The sequence below is a fragment of the Melanotaenia boesemani genome, chromosome 19 (assembly GCF_017639745.1).
Source record: "Melanotaenia boesemani isolate fMelBoe1 chromosome 19, fMelBoe1.pri, whole genome shotgun sequence".
Lineage (NCBI taxonomy): Eukaryota > Metazoa > Chordata > Actinopteri > Atheriniformes > Melanotaeniidae > Melanotaenia > Melanotaenia boesemani.
In genome coordinates, this window is record NC_055700.1 from 27,871,618 (window position 1) to 27,889,841 (window position 18,224).

At 39.2% G+C, this 18,224-nt stretch overlaps 1 protein-coding gene across 2 annotated transcripts; it reads left to right on the forward strand.

The window, feature by feature from the left end:
- Positions 1-386: 386 nt before the first annotated feature.
- LOC121630620 (nuclear receptor subfamily 5 group A member 2-like) lies at positions 387-17,658 on the forward strand. 2 transcript variants are annotated; one of them, XM_041971025.1, is made up of 7 exons: positions 387-445; positions 9,178-9,280; positions 9,396-9,537; positions 10,478-11,055; positions 16,019-16,138; positions 16,360-16,507; positions 17,205-17,658. In XM_041971025.1, exons 2-7 carry the CDS (start codon positions 9,179-9,181, stop codon positions 17,456-17,458), a joined length of 1,344 nt encoding a protein of 447 aa, XP_041826959.1. In that variant the 5' UTR covers positions 387-445; position 9,178; the 3' UTR covers positions 17,459-17,658. The 2 variants fall into 2 exon arrangements, with proteins under 2 accessions (XP_041826959.1, XP_041826958.1); XM_041971024.1 differs by lacking the exon at positions 387-445 and adding an exon at positions 8,338-8,447.
- The last annotated feature ends 566 nt before the right edge of the window (positions 17,659-18,224 follow it).

An 18,224-nucleotide genomic window follows, 5' to 3' on the forward strand; every position in this document is an offset into this window, starting at 1 on the left:
GAGTTAAACTAATCATTTCTCCAGATCTTTTATTCCTGGAATTTCAGCCTGGACTTTTATTTTTTTATTAATTTACTTTTCTACATTTTTTGGCGTTGCTGATTTAGTTCTTATGTTACCAGACACTTAGTTTTAGCAGAAACCATCCTGTAACCTGACATGTTTTGACGGTAGTCTGTCGTCTTCATCTGTCTCTTAGGTGTCACACCCTCACCTGGTCCTGCCATGCACCACGGCAACCAGTCTACAGATTGCTGATTGGACACATCCTTGTCAGCCAGTTATTCGCCATCCTACTGATTATCTGCAACTGTTACCATTTGGCCCGTTCAGCTTTATATTCACCAGCTCCACATTTAATCCCTGTCGGACCTTGTTTTCACCAGCATGGACTTGTTCCCACTCCCTTCCAGGCTCCGTGATTATCCATTCACTCCTGCGTACAGTAAGACAATCCTTCCTACTTTTGAGTTAAATAAAGTCTGTTAAACTGCCTTCTGTTTCCGTGGGGTCCATGTGTAAAAGTAGGCCTATGCTAAAACTAAGAGTCTGATAACATACAAACCATGTCAGCTACTGAAAAGTATAGACACTATGAACTTTATTGGATTATTTTTCTGCTTGTTTGTTTTGGGGGTTTTTTTTCTGGGGCTGATATAAGCCACTAATTGTTTCTTGACAGTCAATATGTGATGTGGGTAAGTTACAAATGAATTGCCCTTTTCTTGACTCTTAAGTCTTCAATGATCACAGATCATTAAATGGACTCTGACGTCAACATAACTGTTGAATAAATTTGTTAGGGTTGGACTGCACTGTTTTCTTTCTACACATGGTTCACATTTTCTTCTTCAAATCCCTCTGAGGTGCTTCTCCAACGCAACGGAAATCCAGAGTTTGATACACAGGGAGATAGACGGAAACTATCCTCCTTCCTGAAGCCTTTGCCCTCCAGACAAACTTGGCTTTTTATTAAAGCATTAAGGGCATGTTAGCCATGAATGTGCCCGAAAGCTGCTCAAGCAAAGATTGTGGATTTGAATTGAAAGTTTTACAGAATGAAATCATGCAACTTTTCCTATCATTAAAAGTGATATAGAAACAATTGAACTCACAAACTGGTTTTAGTGTTTAACAGAGTTTAGTCTAAACTAGGATAGTGGATGAACAAGAGGAAGGACTAGTCCATCTCTACCAGTTTAATTCAGACCAGTAAATTCAGAAAATTACTGCAAATTATGTAAGTTACATACTTGAAATACTCATAAATACTGCAGGGAGCGTTTTTAAGTTCAAAAGTGATAATGTAATTCCATCAGATGTTGTTGCTTAGTGACTGTTGCTGTCTTCCACCAATCAGATTTTCAATCTCTCTACATCGCGAACAACATAACAGAACTGAGTTATGAAGTGAAATTAGTCTCATAATGGTTATAAATGTCTCATCCTGGTTTCATACTGGAGTCAGAACCCAGAGACTGAAGACCAGAGTGAAGAATTTCTTTACAAGGTTCTCTGACCTGTAGAAGTTGTTAAGGCTGGAGGTGACAACAGGTGATTCCACAGTAAGTCTTCTTAGGAAAATAGATCCAAACTTCTGGGGGTTTTCCTGATGAAACTTTGACCTTCCAGGGCTAGTGGCTGGAGAATTATTTCCTCAGAAGTGAAGGGACACAATTCTTCTGTTTAGATACGTTGCTTTAGCAACATGTGTTAGGTGTGGTCACGTTTTAGCATGCCAAAACGTGACCACCACACAGCTATACAGCTTTATAGACACGGTAACATGATCACTTTCCCAGCTGCAGAAGCAACTTTTTCTGCACTGCTTACCATTTAAAAACATTGATTTAGCTGCAAAAACTTCTCTGATTATAATTTAGGTTTTTTTAACTTCTTTAATTTAGTTGGTCATTATGAACGTTTTGTCCTTTAAGGTAATTTTTTCTTCAGTTTCTGGCCTTGTTTTTGGTTGTGTTTCCTCATATGGGAGGATTTTTGGTAAGAAAGTATTTCTCTTGAAGTTTCTTCCTTAACTCCCTGACACCTGGTGTTGCAAATTCCTATCTTTATTTATTTGATTTATTTTTATCTAACCAATTTGATTATTTATTTGTTTTAATTCTCTTTATGTATTTTTTTCTATTATTCATTTATTAATAATCCTTGATTGTTACTGAATCATTTTATTTTTACTTTTTTTATGACAATGAGTTCACTGGACTCCAACGTCCTCCACAGTCACCAGATCTAAGTCCAGTAGAGCAGCTTTGGGATGTGGTGGAACGGGAAATTCTCATTGTGGATGCAGCCGACAAACCTGCAGCAACTGTGTGATGCTGTCATGTCAATATGGAGAAAAGCTCTGAGGAATGTTTCCACCACCTTTTTGAATCTACAACACCAAGAATTAATGCAGTTCTGGAGGAAAAAAGGAGTCTAACTCAGTACTAGCAGGTGGTCCTTATAGAGTAGACGTGGTGTAGATGGGAAGATGTGGACAATCTAAATAAATGGAGGAAATACTTTATTTTTTCCATGAAAACATAACTGGATCAGGGCGTTTTCAGCCCAGAACTATTAATATGGCCATAAACGGACTCACCAGCTACTGAATATAAAGAAAACCATGATTGGTACTTTACTTAATTTGATTTCAGTACTCCAAAAAAAGAAAAAAACATTCACCCTTGTTTAACCAGTCATAGAAAAGGAGCAGCCTGGATCCTTCAACTCAAGCCAGAAGCGCCCTGAGCTCCTGGATCAAGCAAAGCTAGCCCTTATCCCAGCAGATGCTCTGACCGCCTGGCAACTGCATCCAGATGCTGAGGCTCTCAGTGTTCCAGTCAGGGTCCACGCTCAAGGACCAAAAGTTCAAACAACTACTGCTGCCTCATCTTCTTTATATCTTCACTGCTCCAGAGTTTATCATCCACTTAGAAGTATGTTGGAGACATAACTTCTGTGTTTAAAAGAAAAGCTGTTGGTGCTGTCTGTGAGATCCTAACAGAAATCACCTGATCAGGTGTAACTCCTGTCTCAATAATAAAGTTTCATCCCATTTGTAAAGTTTGGCTTTAAGGGGATGGGAATGTTGGCTGGAAGTGAAATATTTCTGTTTTGATACCAGTTTTCTAATTTTACCTGCAAACACTTCATTTTGTGGTAGTGTATTCTTCATAAATGAAAGAATCACCGGGAACTATTTATGCAAGACAAACTAAGCTGCTTTGCTATTTAGGCGCAGGAAGTTTATGTATACAACACATTTCAGGCTACGCAGTGTTCTGTACATAACCAAAGGAAACATTCAGACAGAATTATACATACAGTAACTTATATAACTCTGCCTTAACTGAAAGCAAAAAAAAAAAAAATTCAGAACCAATTTAAAAGAACAGGGGTTGTGTCAGACTTTGGGATTTCTTATAGTTTGGTCCAGATATTAGGAGCAGAAAAACTTGATGCCTATTCTTCTAGCTGAAGAAACTTCTGGGACATCCACGTTTTGATGTGAACTTGGTACAAACTAAATTCTGTCTCGGACCAGAGTCCCCTATTGAGACAGAGTGTCATCAGCATAATTATGATCAGATATTTGGTCTGTTTCCATGATCCGAGCTAGTGGGAACATGTAGATGCTGAACAATAGAGGACCAACTTAGAGCCTTGGGGAGCTTATTTATTGTTCATGTAGAGCATGTGTCAGGAGTCCTGGCCCAATTTAACCCCTGCTCATTCTAGTGTTGTAGTAAACAATGACATGGCATAATGTGATACCATAAATAAATGTAAGAAATCCTGTTGCCTAATGCAGGGTCAGTAACATGCCACTCTTCAGCCTTTCTGCACTGGATCTAAAACAAAATAGAATCTAATTCTATATGGACAGATTAATTTACGGTTATTGCCTAAAGATGCTGTCTTGCCTGTAAGCTTGATTTGGGGTGAGAAACCAGGAAACAACAAAATATATAACGTAGAAAAATATTTCCAAAACCAGTACACAGTATTTGCTTTAAAAAAAAAGTACCAAGCTGTAGCTAAGTAAAAAAGGGTCAGAATCATTCATTAAAATATCAAAGTATCTTTTCTAGGACTTAAAATAATTTTAAAATGATCTTAAATACCAGGATAGTCTGGGGGATTTGATTTGATTGGTTGGGGAAACATTTTACACTTTTAGCTTTCAACTTTTACACTGAACTTTACTGAAGTTGACCAAACCACCTGAATAACATCACACAGTTCCAACAAGAGCTCACTAGAGGGTGATATTTCCAGCAATGACTGCTGACCAAGAATTGTTGGCTCTCTATCAGCAGTTGTCTCTCTCGCAGTTCAGGAGCCTCCTCCCAATATCTCAGCTGATGTAGACATCCCTCCGACATATAGAGCCAACTTATGCGCGTATGTGCAAAGACTGAAATATATTGCACTTTAACAAAGAGAAAGGAGAAGAAAATCTGGCTCATTGATGGAATCAGAAAAGAACGTCCTGTTCACCACCAGTAAACTATGGAGCAGCACTAACTTTTTGCAGTTTGGTTTCTGTTTTTACTTTGGTGCTCAAATCTGACACAGTTTTCACCCGAATCTGTCCAATGTGAGCAGCAGGAAAGGCAACCATATATCCACCACGGTGATCTTTCCATGGCTTCTCTGGATGCTTCGTTTGCTTTCACACTGAAAAAGAACCAAACTAGGACTCACTTGGAAGTGAACCAAGACCCCTGGTTTTCAAGTAAACCAGAGTTCACTTCTTTGTTCCGAACCAGAGTTTGAATGAGCGTTCACATTGTTCCAAACAAAGAAGACTGTTCATGGAAGCGGACCAGGGTTTATTTAAAGCGGATGAAACAGAACAAGGGTGTATGCAGCCTTAAAAAAAAAAAAAAAAAAAACATGGCGCAGATCATCAAGGACAGCACCATTAAAATGACAACAAACATCATGACTCAGCAAACTGATTCAGCACCAGCAGACTAGTCATTTGTTATGAGTCAGCAATGCTGATTGATCAGACAGCGCTGTTACACTCTGAGCTCTGATGGTGCATCGGTTTGGCATTTTCCTTTATCATGACAGAGAAAAGCAATAAAATGTTCACAGTTTTGTTTGTTGTAAGTTATCTTTTAGCGTCAAATAGGCTTTGCGGCTCCAAGCTATGTTTATTTGGTGAGACAGGTGGTAAAATGGCTAGTTGTCCAAGTTACAGAGGTGTCACATTACCTGATGAAGACCATGGAGAGGCTCATCCTCGGTCACCTCCGCTCCGTGGTGTGCACCGCGATGGACCCGCTGCAGTTTGCCTACAGGCCAAACATAGGGGTGGATGATGCTGTCATCTACCTACTGCACAGGGCGCTGGCTCACCTGGAGACCTCTGGGAGCGTCGTGAGAGTCATGTTTTTTGACTTCTCCAGTGCGTTCAACACCATCCAGCCGGCGCTGCTGCGGGGGAAGCTGGAAGGAGCTGGAGTGGATGGAAAGTTAGCTGTGTGGACCATCGACTACCTCACCAACCGGCCACAGTACGTGCGTCTGCAGAACTGTGTGTCTGAGGTGGTAGTCTGCAGCACGGGGGCCCCTCAGGGAACAGTGCTCTCACCGTTCCTCTTCACCCTCTACACCTCGGACTTCACCTACAACACCAGCAGCTGTCATCTCCAGAAGTTCTCTGACGACTCAGCCATTGTGGGCTGTGTGTCTGAGGGGAACGAGCTGGAGTACCGGTCAGTCATCAGGGACTTTGTGGACTGGTGTGAGCGCAACCACCTGTGCTTAAACACCAGTAAGACCAAGGAGATGGTGATTGACTTCCGGAGAAGGACACTACCCCACACACCGGTGAACATCCAGGGGAAGGACATTGACCGGGTGAACAGTTTCAAGTACCTGGGTGTTCACCTCAACAGTAAACTGGACTGGTCACACCACACAGACGCCCTGTACAAGAAGGGCCAGAGTCGCCTCCACCTCCTGAGGAGACTGAGGTCCTTTGGAGTATGCAGGCCTCTGCTAAGGACATTTTATGACTCTGTGGTAGCCTCTGCTGTCCTCTACGCCGTTGTCTGCTGGGGAGCGAGCAGCACTGACCGGGACAGGAAGAGACTGAACAAGCTGGTCAGGAGGGCCAGCTCTGTCCTGGGCTGCCCGCTGGACTCTGTGGAGGAGGTGGGTGAGAGGAGGATGTTGGCCAAGCTCACATCCATCATGGACAACACCTCTCACCCACTGCACCAGACTGTGGGGGGGCTGAGCAGCTCCTTCAGCAGCAGACTGAGACACCCTCAGTGTAGGAAGGAGCGCTACCGCAGGTCCGTCATTCCCACTGCTGTCAGACTGTACAACTTATCTGTATAGTCATAATACTGTGTAGTATTTATTTATATTTTACTGTGCAATACCCCCCATTATCAATGTCATCATATTCTTCATATCCCACCATCACCATGTAAATATGTATATAGTCTGTGAAGTTGTTGTTATATTCTATATATATATAGTATATATATATATATATATATATATATATATATATATATCTTTTATATTTATAATGGTACATATTTTTGCTTTTCTTAGACTTTTTCTTGTAAATAATTTATATTGCACCTTTTTGCTGTGATGCATGTTCACCTTATTCTGTCTTTCTGCACTTTATTCTATAACAAGAGCTGCTGTAACAAGTGAATTTCTCCACTGTGAGATAATAAAGTCTAATCTAATCTAATCTAATCTAATCTAATCTAATCTAATGACCTCCTCTCATCTTCATCAAACTAGAGTAAAAGTAAACTCAGTACAACCACTCCATCTGCTGGATAACTGAAACATGACAAACCAATGTTTTTCCATCAGGGCACTCATGCAAAATACACGTATAAGAAGCCTCAAAATAATAATGATAAAAATAATTAATGAGAATAGGTGGAAGACCTGAACGTGTATATTATGCCATTCAAACCATTCACACATGAAAATATTTAGCGTTTATCAGAGAAATCCTCAGTTAAAACAAGGAAAGAAGTCAAAGTCTAATACTGCAAACTGTTCATTTAAGGTTTCCATCTTCAGATGAGGATTGTTAATGTGTGGGATGGCTTTGAGATTAAATTTAATTCAGCTTATGTATACATCACAATTCACAATAAAGTTACTTCAAAGCAATTTTACAGACACAGTCCAATTCAATTAATTTCATTTTAGTCCAACTATAATCCAATTAAAACAAATCTGATCAGATCTTCTCTTTGATTCAATCCACCATCCTGAGCTGCACAAGGAAACAGTGGAGAGGAAAACCTCCAGCAGGACCAGAACCAGGAAGGAAAACCTCCAGCAGGACCAGAACCAGGAAGGAAAACCTCCAGCTGGATCAGAACCAGGAAGGAAAACCTTCATCAGAACCAGGAAGGAAAACCTCCAGCCAGATCAGAACCAGGAAGGAAAACCTCCATCAGAACCAGGAAAAAAAACCTTCATCAGAGCCAGGACCAGGAAAGAAAACCTTCATCAGAACCAGGACCAGAAAAGAAAACCTTCATCAGAACCAGGACAAGGAAGGACGGCCACCCTCCTGGGCCAGGGGGCATCCAGTCTGGAAGTAACCATGAACCAGTTTTTCTGCATCACTCTGAGACAGGATGCTCCTCATTCTGGAAAATTACATAGGTGGAAGAAGGTGGTCATAGAAGCCTGTTTTATATGTGAATCAAATCCAGAATAACTCCAAGGTTCCTCACTGTAGTACTGAAAGTCAAGATAAACCACCCAGAGTAATTCCAAAGCTAGACAGAGTCTTCCTGAGGTTCTCCGGTCCAAAGACATCAAACTCAGTCTGTCTGAGTTCAGAACATTTTGAACATATAATTACAGTTGTTGTTCTTAGAAGACATAATAATAGTGGCTTTAGATTTAGTTTGTCTGAGTCATTGTAAGCAACACACAGCTTGGGTTGGACTTGGGGCTTGAGTGGGAAAACCTTTTGAGCTAAAAGGCTAAAGACAACTATGAAGAGCAGAATCTGAGCCATCAACATGTTATCAGACACCAGACTGGACAAAGGAAGAGATGGAAGACATTAGTATCAAGAGCAGAAAGTTCCTCACGATGCACGGAGGGTTTCAGGTCCAGCACCCTGATGTGATGAGCATCAGAGCTGTGAAAGAAGATCCAGGAGAACATCCAGACTTTTACCTGCAGAGCTTCCTCTAATAAGTTATTCTTATACCACAAATAGATTTTAGTGAAGATTTCTTTATTTGGTGGAGGTAAGGTGTCAGGTAAGAAGACTAGATCAGAACCGCTGGGCCCCGCCTCCACAGGAAGAGGACGTGACCCCACCGAGCCTTCGTTTCACGCATGGGACGGGCAGCAGGAGGAAGATCCAGCTTCTGCTTTGCTTCAGTCAGACCTGCTGCAGGACAACGCAGATCGAACAGGTGGAGTTCCAGGATTCATTTCACTATTTAGTTTCTCTTTAATTTGATGAATTTGATCATTTTAACTGTTTCTGGATTAACTCGACGTTATGAAGATGTCTGCTTTCATCTTATTGTCTTTCATTTCTCTTTAATTAATCTCCCATCAGTGTGTGAATGTGTGTGTGAAAGGGTGAATGTGATGTATAATGTAAAGTGCTTGTGGTATCATGCCAGGCACAGTAAAGCACTATGTAAATACAGAACATTTACTATTTAATTTTCATTCCTTCATTTATTTTTTACCTTAAATTTATTTTCATTAATTTTATTTTTTCTTTTATTATTATTTGCTTTTTTCTTTTCTTTTTCTTTTCTTTTGTTTAATCTGATTTTATATTATTATATTTTCTATTTCTTTTTATAATTTTCCTTTTTAATTTATTCCTTAAACTTCCTTAAATTCCTTTTAATTTAGTTTTTTTCTTTCCCTTTCTTTTTCTAATACTTTTTCCATTTAATTTAATTTCATTTCATTTAATTTTTCCTAATGTAGTTTAATTTAATTAATTTATCTATTTATTCACTATTGATTTATTTTAAGAAGGAATGGTCTCATGCTGTTTTGTCTTTTTGTTTTTTTGTTTTTTTTTGTTTGTTTGTTTGTTTGTTTGTTTGTTTGTTTGTTTGTTTGTTTGTTTGTTTTTTATTTTGTTTTGTTTTTTTGTTGTTTTTCTGGTGTGTTTTCCAGAATGGAGTCTGAATGTGAGGTGGGTTTGGACGAGCTGTGTCCAGTGTGTGGAGATAAAGGATCTGGGTATCACTACGGTCTGTTCACCTGTGAAAGCTGCAAGGTATATCACAGCCTACGTGATACTGGAACATGTTTAGCTGTAACCTTGTACAAGTAGAAGAAGACCGTGCTGTGGCCACAGTTTCCCTCTGACTGTAGATCCTTAACTCCTGCAGGGGTTTTTCAAAAGGACGGTTCAAAACAAAAAGACGTACACCTGTGTGGAAAACCAGCGGTGCAGAATTGATAAAACTCAGAGGAAACGATGTCCTTTCTGCAGGTTTCAGAAGTGTCTTCATGTTGGCATGAAGCTGGAAGGTAAGCAGGAGGTTTCTCTAACTCAGGTATCCACTCAAAGTATCTGCAGATTTTTTTTTATTTTCAGGTGTAGAAATAAAACAAGTAGTTCTGTTAGTGAGAAAAAAACTTTTCATGTCTCAGTAGATCAGGTGGAGTGTCTCTGTAAGTCTGCTGCAACGTTGAAAAAGCATTTGTATTTTCTTATAATGAATAATTTATTATTGCAAAAAATCAATAAATAAAAAGAATATAATAGGAAGGGCAAATAAATCATGTTTTCTAGACACACTGTTTCCTCTCCCTTCCCTTCCCTTCCCTTCCCTTCCCTTCCCTTCCCTTCCCTTCTTTTCCTTTCCTTTCCTTTCCTTTCCTTTCCTTTCCTATTTATGCAGGTAGCCCCTTCACATATAAAATAAAATAAAAAAAAAATAGAAAATAATCAATAAAATTTTACTTTGCTCACAGGGACAATGTATTAATGAAACATTTAAATATATAATATCATAGCTGGAGTTGATTTCTGCCTCTCATCAGTCCCCCTGCAGGCAGATGCAGACACATACATCAACACAATACAACATTAACAGCAGAGGAACATTTAAGTGGATGATCTTAAATCTTAGAAAATCTCTCTAAATCCAAACAGATGATGAAATTTAATTTGTGTCCCACTCAGTACAAACTAGAGGTCCTGATTCTGGTCTTGGTTTTCCAGCCTCTGAATGTGTTGAACAAAACCTAACACCAACATACATGTTTACGTCAGAATATGTTGCATTTATGGATAAATAAAATTGTGTGTGTATTTTAATGTATTTAAAATCAAATCCGCTTTTAAAAAAGAAGTCTTCAGGATGCTTTCCCAGGTCTCATGGAGTCCATGAGGTTAAATATGGTGCGTATCAGTCACAAAGGTTAGAATAGGAATATTCTTTATCCTTATTATTTTTTCCATCAGCTGTTCGTTCAGATCGAATGAGAGGTGGCAGAAACAAGTTTGGGCCCATGTACAAGCTTGACCGAGCCCTCAAACAGCAGAAAAAGGCTTTGATACAAGCAAGTAGATTTAGCCTGGAAAGCAGCAGCTCTGGCCTGATCTCCACATCCCAGCAGAGAGACTTTACCTTCTCTGGTGGCCTCCAATCAGTTGCCTTCATAGACCAGCCTTCATCCACGTCTGCATTCCTGTCCTCCAGCTCACCTGCTGTTGTCCAGCACCAGTGGACTTCTCCTTCTAACACCAGCTTTTCAGGATCAACAGACTTTACTGCAGGATTCTTCATGGATCCACTTGAGCCGATCTCAAGACTTGTATTAACACAAGGTCCGAGGATGCCTGAGCTTGTGATGGAGCTTGTGAGGTGTGATCCAGATGAGTTGCAGCTGCGGAGGAAGATCATCACTCGACTCCAGCAGGAGCAGACGAGCTGCTGCAGGAACTCCGACATCTTCAGCCTGTTGTACACCATAGTTGATCAGCTGTTGTGCTCCATTGTGGAGTGGGCACGCACATCCATCTTCTTCAGGCAACTCAAGGTAAGACCTACTGATTCTGGTTTTAAACATCCTGGTTTGGTTGTAATCTGGGCCTGAGGGAGGCTTACATCTCCTTTATGGATTAAATACTAAATGTGCTCACATAAGTCTGATTTTCTTTTTAAAATAAAAGTTTTTCATTAGAAAAGATGCAAACATCTGTTCACAGATGTGAAGCAAAAAACTGTGTGGAAGACTCTAAAGCTGCAGGTGTGGACTTTTGTCCCTTCCTTTACACCTCTATCTGATTGGATGTGACAAATCAAACTGTCCAATCAGAGAGCAGATGGCTTCCACGTTCTTAAAGAGGAGTACATTTTAAAACTGGATGATGTTGTGACTACTACTGTGACTCATGTGGGTTATAATTTTTAATATTGTAGGAAATAAAGTAAACTAGACGCACTTAGAGAGCACAGACCTCCACCAAGCGACTGAGTCACTCACCTGAGAAAAACCCAGAAGGCCCGACAGCCCACCCAGTAGCTACCCCCTACATTTAAACCTTCTGGTTCACCAGATGCAGAATATCAACATGATCCAGGTTAAACAAGGCAAGGCAAGGCAGTTTGTTTGTATAGCACATTTAATGTACAGGACAATTCAAAGTGCTTTACATAAAACAAAAGCATTACAGATATTAAGAAATAATAAAAGGCAGCAATACATAGCAAGAATCACTATAAAATCATAAGTTACATGGAAAATAAGCAAAATAAGTTCAAAGTTGCTGTGTAGATTTCATTCATAGGCTCATGAGAAAAGAAATGTTTTTAACCTGGATTTAAAAATGTCTACGTTTGGTGATAGTTTAATCTCCTTTTTGAACTTATCGCAGATGTATTCTGGGCCTAAACTGATTTGGGATTTGTAAACTATCAGGAGGGTTTTAAAATCTGTTCTGTGGCTGACTGGAAACCAGTATAAACTGGAAGCCAGTGTAAAGATGTTAAAACTGCTGTTATGTATTCAGATCTCTTAGTCTCTCAAACTCCAGCAGCAACATCTGGATGAGTTGCAAATGTTTAATGCTCTTTTTAGGAAGTCCTGTTAAAGACCAGTACCGTAATCCAGCCTATTGGAGATGAATGCATGGATGAGTTTCTCTTGGTCTTTCTGGGAGACTAAACTTTTAATTTTGTTGATGTTTCTGAGCTGGTAAAAAGCTTCTTAGTGACAGCTTTGATGTGGCTGCTGAAAGTCAGGTCTGAGTCTATCAACACTCCAAGGTTGCGAATTTGGTTTGGGATTTTCAGAGCCCGAGTCTCCAGGTGTTTACCAATGCTGACCCTCTTCTCTTTGCTAACAAACAGAATAATTTCAATTTTAATTGTAGAAAATTCTCCCTCATTCAGGTGTTTATTTGCTCCAGACACTGACACAATAAGTCTATTGGGCTGCAGTCCATCTGGTGACAGAGACACATAAAATTGTGTATCATCTGCATAACTTTGATAATTAATGCCAAAGTTCTGTAATATTTGACCCAATGGGAGCATATACAAGTTAAACAGAAGAAGTCCAACAATGTCGGAATATAACATCTACTATGATGTTATCTTATAATTTCTTTTTTCTTCTTCTTCTTCTTCTGCCAATGATTCTGTGTATTATCTGATGGGTTAGAAGCTGTAATGGCAAAATCCAGATGGTGACTTGGATCACCCCCAAAATGTAACTTGTTCCTTTGTTCAATTTCTGGCATTTCCAGAAAATTTTATCAAAATCCATCCATAACGAGTTATGTTGCTAAAAAAAAAAACAGATAGACAGATGCTGCCGGTAACAGTTAACCCTAAAGGGCCATTTATGCTCCCTTACGTATGTAAATAGCAACATCCGTTTCAAACGTCCTCATAGTTAAATGTGTTGCCATGGTTGTTAAGTCAGTTCCTCCGCTAGAGGGCAGTGCTGAGTTCAGAGTTCATTCCCGCGAGCTGACATCAGTTTCAGACATCGATTGGCAGCGGTAGTGCATCGATATAAATTTGTTTCCAACCGCCCAACACACCCTAAATACTAGCATATCCTTTCTTCAAAAGCTTGCACAATTTCTACATTTGTTGTCTTCGTCTTCTTCTGCTTTTGTGTTCCCTTCATGATTCTATTTTTCTCTGGTTTGTTTCTCTCCCTGGTTGCATGTCAGGTATTCTGCTCAGCACTGCCCCCACGATTTCCAGTGGTTTTGCTCCGTCTTCTGCGTCCAGTGACAGATAGCTAAGCTCCCTGAAAACAGACCAAATCATGCACATAAATGATGCAGAAAACAGACGCAACTGTCCGTCTTCTGCATCGAGCAGAAATGGGCCTTCAGGCAGTACTCAAAAAGAGAATAATTGCACTTTTACCCTTTGAACTCTTTTAGGCCACCAAACCATCTTCTTAAATATTAAACATGAAATAAAACAAACAATTTTTTTTCCCCATCAACTCCAGTCCTGGAGTTAACACTGTATTGAGCCCATAGAAACTTTCCATAATCTGTATCCAGAGCTCTAAAGGGATGGAGAGGGCTAAGCTGCATCCTCTTCAGTTGCAGGATCCCCACATCCCAGTTTTATTTAATTCTGTTCATTCAAACACATTTGGTAGAATAAAGGGCATAAATATAATAGAAAAACTCTTTTACTTTTTTTTTTTTGCAAAAATTCTTTCTTAACTTGTAAGGAGCTTTGATTTACCCTTTGAGATAATTTGAGGACAAAAACTTCTATAAAAACAGTACAGATTTATTTAAGTTTTTCCACTTTTTTGGGTCCTTATGAAAATTTCCAAATATTGAATTGTTCAAATTATTTCAACACTTTTAATGCAAATTGGCAACATAATGTCACTGTTTTTATGAAAAGAAATTTTTTTTTTATTAAATAGTTATTTAACATAATAAATTTTGGGTGGCTTCAAATGTTATTTAAAAATCATTCTTAGATGTAGTATTAAAACTGTATACTGATTTCCAGTCAGTCGCGGAATAGATTTTAAAACCCAACTGATGGTTTACAAATCCCAGAATCCATCTGTGATATGCTCAGAGACTATAAACCTAAAGGGTTCAGGTTAGCTAGTCCAGACCAAAATCCAGACCAGAGTCAACATAGAATAGAAATCGTGATCCTGTATTTAAATAAAATGACTAAAAAAAAAAAAAAAAAAAAAAAAAAAATTATATGCACTGCACTAGCACTACATGACAGCACCTGGGTCCAACTGGACTCAAAAGCGGTCTGACTATCACTTAATTATGACGTCCCATCTTGTTTGAATTCATGCTTGTGTTGTTCTTCCTCTCAAATGTAAGTCGCTTTGGATAAAAGCGTCTGCTAAATGACTGTAGAATAGAATAGAATAGAATAGAATAGAATAGAAATACTTTATTAATCCCTTTGGAGAGTCCTCAGGGAAATTTGGGTACCAGCAGCAATACAACACCAACAGTAAAGCAGGATAAGCACAAGATATAATATATACAGGTATAAAGTAAAATAGAGGCAATAAGGTGCAAGAAAAGTATAAATAGAATGCAATAAATAAAAATAAGATAAGTTAAATAAAATAATATAAACAAGCATTGCACACAGTAGAGGTGGCACAGATTCCCAGTTCACTATTGCACATATAAGTTATTGCAACTGTTTGTATGGGTTATTGTGCATGTGTTGTATCAGGCGAGTATCAATTGTATCAACATGGAGACTGTGGTGTAAATGTAAAAATGGAGAAGCAGCATTTAGCTGTTATGCTGCAAGTGGAACCAACTGCCATTCGATATTAAACTTTCATCAAACGTAGACACTTTTAAATCCAGGTTTAAAGCATTTCTTTTCTTATGCATCTATGTGTGGAATCTGTGCCTCTCTTTTAACTCTATCTTTTAACTTTAGCCTAAATACCAGGTCCAAATATCATTACTTTAGTTTTATCCTCATTAAAATCTAAAAAGTTCAAAGCTGTGCAACCTGTAATCTCTGAGACACAATCTACCAGTGTTAAACTGAGCTGTCATGTTTTAAAGCCAGATAAATCTGAATGTCATCGGCATAACTATGGACTGAGATAGCACATTTCCTGAGGTTAGAACCAAGGGAGACCCTATAGTGGGAAAAAAACAGGGCCCCAGTATACAACCCTGGGTTACTCCACAAAGAAGATGCAGTGTCTAATTATTAGCATCATGTAGGTAGTGTTATCACATTTAGATATAAGAGCAAATTTAGCCATAAGGGTATATTTCTATAAGTATCACATGGAACCAGCAAACACAACGACCTTCAGAGAAGACATTATCACATGAACTCTATGAAGTCAATTATCGATTAACTATAGAAAACCCTCCATAAGTTTAGGTTAGCCTCAGGGGAGGTGTCAGAGGTGAACTCAGGAATGTTTTTTATCTGTGAACATATATAAGGCCCCTGGTATGAATGTTTAATGGGATTTCTCTACAATTGGTCCAGAGATCTCACAGAGCTGCAGATCTGTTTAAGATGTTTTTTTTATTACACATCAAGTCGGCATCCGGAGCTCTTTTACTTCCAACTCATTTTTGCCACAGCATCACCTGCTTCAAGTCAAAAGGGCATCACGAACCAGAAAGAAGTTCACTACACAACGATGCCACCCCATCAACTACTACAAAGAGAAGCATGACTGATCACAGCTTATTTTAGACAAATAAGAAGCTAATTAGAACATTTAAAAGTGCAGTTTCTGTGCTATGAAAGACTTTAAGAATAATGTGAACATCTAAAAAAAGATTGCAATTATAGCACAAATACCACAGATTGTTTCCTCGTGTTTGAGTATATCATTAGAAGAGGACAGAAGAAGAATAAAACTAACTGAGCTTTGTGAAATCCAGTTAATGACTCAGTTGAGTCACATTTACAGTAAAATAAAAATAAATTATTCTGAAAGGATTAAAAGCAGTGATGTAGATGTTTTAGCTCTTCTTTTTTGCCTCCAGGTTAGTGATCAGATGATATTGCTGCACGTCTGCTGGAGTGAACTGTTAGTCCTGAACATTATCTCCAGACTGGTCCTTTATGGTGAGGAAAGCAGTCTGCTGCTGGTCACTGGACAGGAGGTGGGTCATCTCAGCTTCTGCACCAAGTGTACTATATTTCCTGTCCAGATAATTACCCATTTACAGATAATGGAAAACATCATATCCCATCATATATGTAGAAATCCCTCATGACAGCTACACAAAATGTTAGATCCTTTATGTATTTATAGTAATGTATAAACGCATAGAGCAGAAAGATTAAAAACTGTCCTGATGACAGCAGGTTTTCTTTGCTTCAGGTAGATCTGCCAGATATAATCTCCTGTGTTGGTCCTGCTTTTACCAGTCTGACCCAGAGAGGACAGGAGCTAGTTGAGAAGCTGACCATCATGAAGGTGGACCGTCAGGAGTTTGCCTGCATCAAGTTCCTGATCCTGTTTAACCCAGGTTAGTGACACGTAGTCAGTTCCATGCTGGCCAGAATGCTGATGTGGAGATTATCCCTGTTTGGATCTCCTGGATTCTTGGTGAGGGTGTTAATTAAAAGCACATTGAAGATGCTTTAATAGTACAGCCTTTTAAATTGAGGATGTCAACCATGTAAATATAAAATGTCTCCTTTCTCCCCACTTGGTACTGAGATCACTGGGGGGCAGGAAAGAGGGGTCAAAAAGCAGCAGAACTTTAATCCAGGGATTCCTGCTGAGAAAGAGAAACACAAATGAATGACATCAACAATGTCAGATATTTCTACATGGAGAGTAAAGAGAGCAGAGAGGAGCCCAGTGCATCATGGGATGTGCCCCAGCAGCCTCAACCTATAGCAGTAGGACTAAGGGATGGATCAGGCTCACCAAGCCAGACCTGCTATAAGATTTATCATGAAAGAAAATTAGAAGATGATCTGAAGGTAGAGAGGGGGTCTGACACCTGAAGCCAGACTGGGAGCTGGTTCCACAGAGAGGTCTGATAACTGGAGGTTCTGCTTCCTATTCTACTTTTAGAACCTTTTATATCTCTAAGATCCAACGGACCTTGGTCAATTCTCATTTGTGATCAATGTACACCTTAATTACACTGTCCAGCCTAAGAGATGAAATAATTGATTCACTGGTGATTATTTTTTGTTTTTCTTAATGTTCAGATGTGAAGGAACTGGAAAAACATGGATTTGTAGAGTTTGTACAGGAGCAGGTTAAAGGAGCCCTGCTGGAGTACACGCTGACCTCCTCATCTCAGCATCCTGGTCGTTTCACCCACCTGCTGCTGAGTCTGTCTGAGCTTCGCTGCCTCAGCACACTGGCAGAAGACGTCTTATACTGCATGCACCTGACGAGGGATCGACCCTGCAACAACCTGCTCAATGAGATGCTGCAGGCTAAGCACAGCAGTGTATGAAAACTCATCTACACATACTCTGTAATGGAAGCAAAAGGAACTGCAGTTAATGATAATGTGTAAATTTTGGCCCTCTCAGTGTCATTGCATTTGTTGAGAGGATAAAGTTCAGTGGATCTGCTGTCACCAAATAACGTGCTTTAATAATTTAAATGTACATTTTGCTGAATGTTTAAAAAAAATGCAATAAAAATTCATTTTTGTTCAGGCTTTGTTTTGCATTGTATTTGTTATTCATTAAGTCAACAACAGTAAATACAGTTTATTGTCATGTTCATCCAGGATTCATATATGAACACAATCAATGTACATAAATAAATGATAAACAGTCCTGAAGCTGGAGCCTCATAAAGTCAAACCAGAGTTAAAATGTTGGTCGGTCCTTGGTTTGATTAACTTCAACGAAAAATATGAAGGTGCTACGAGTCCAAACAACGATGTAAACTACTGAGGGAGGTAAAGGAGCCATCTGGAGTGACAGCTGCAGGACTGAAGCATAAACTGGTTCACGTTGCTGGTCAGGAGTTCGTTTTATTCAACAGGTTTAGATTCCATCACTGTAAGATCACTGCAGGAAAATACCATCTGAAAGCTGAAATATGTTGGAGGCAGTCAAATTTATTTATTTAGCACTTTTCATACAAAAGAGCAACACAAAGTGCTTTTGACAGCAATAACTAAATACCAAATCAAAATAATTTCAACATCAAATAAAAAATTAAAGATGAGCCTTCAGGAACCCACATATACATATCAAGGTGCTGTC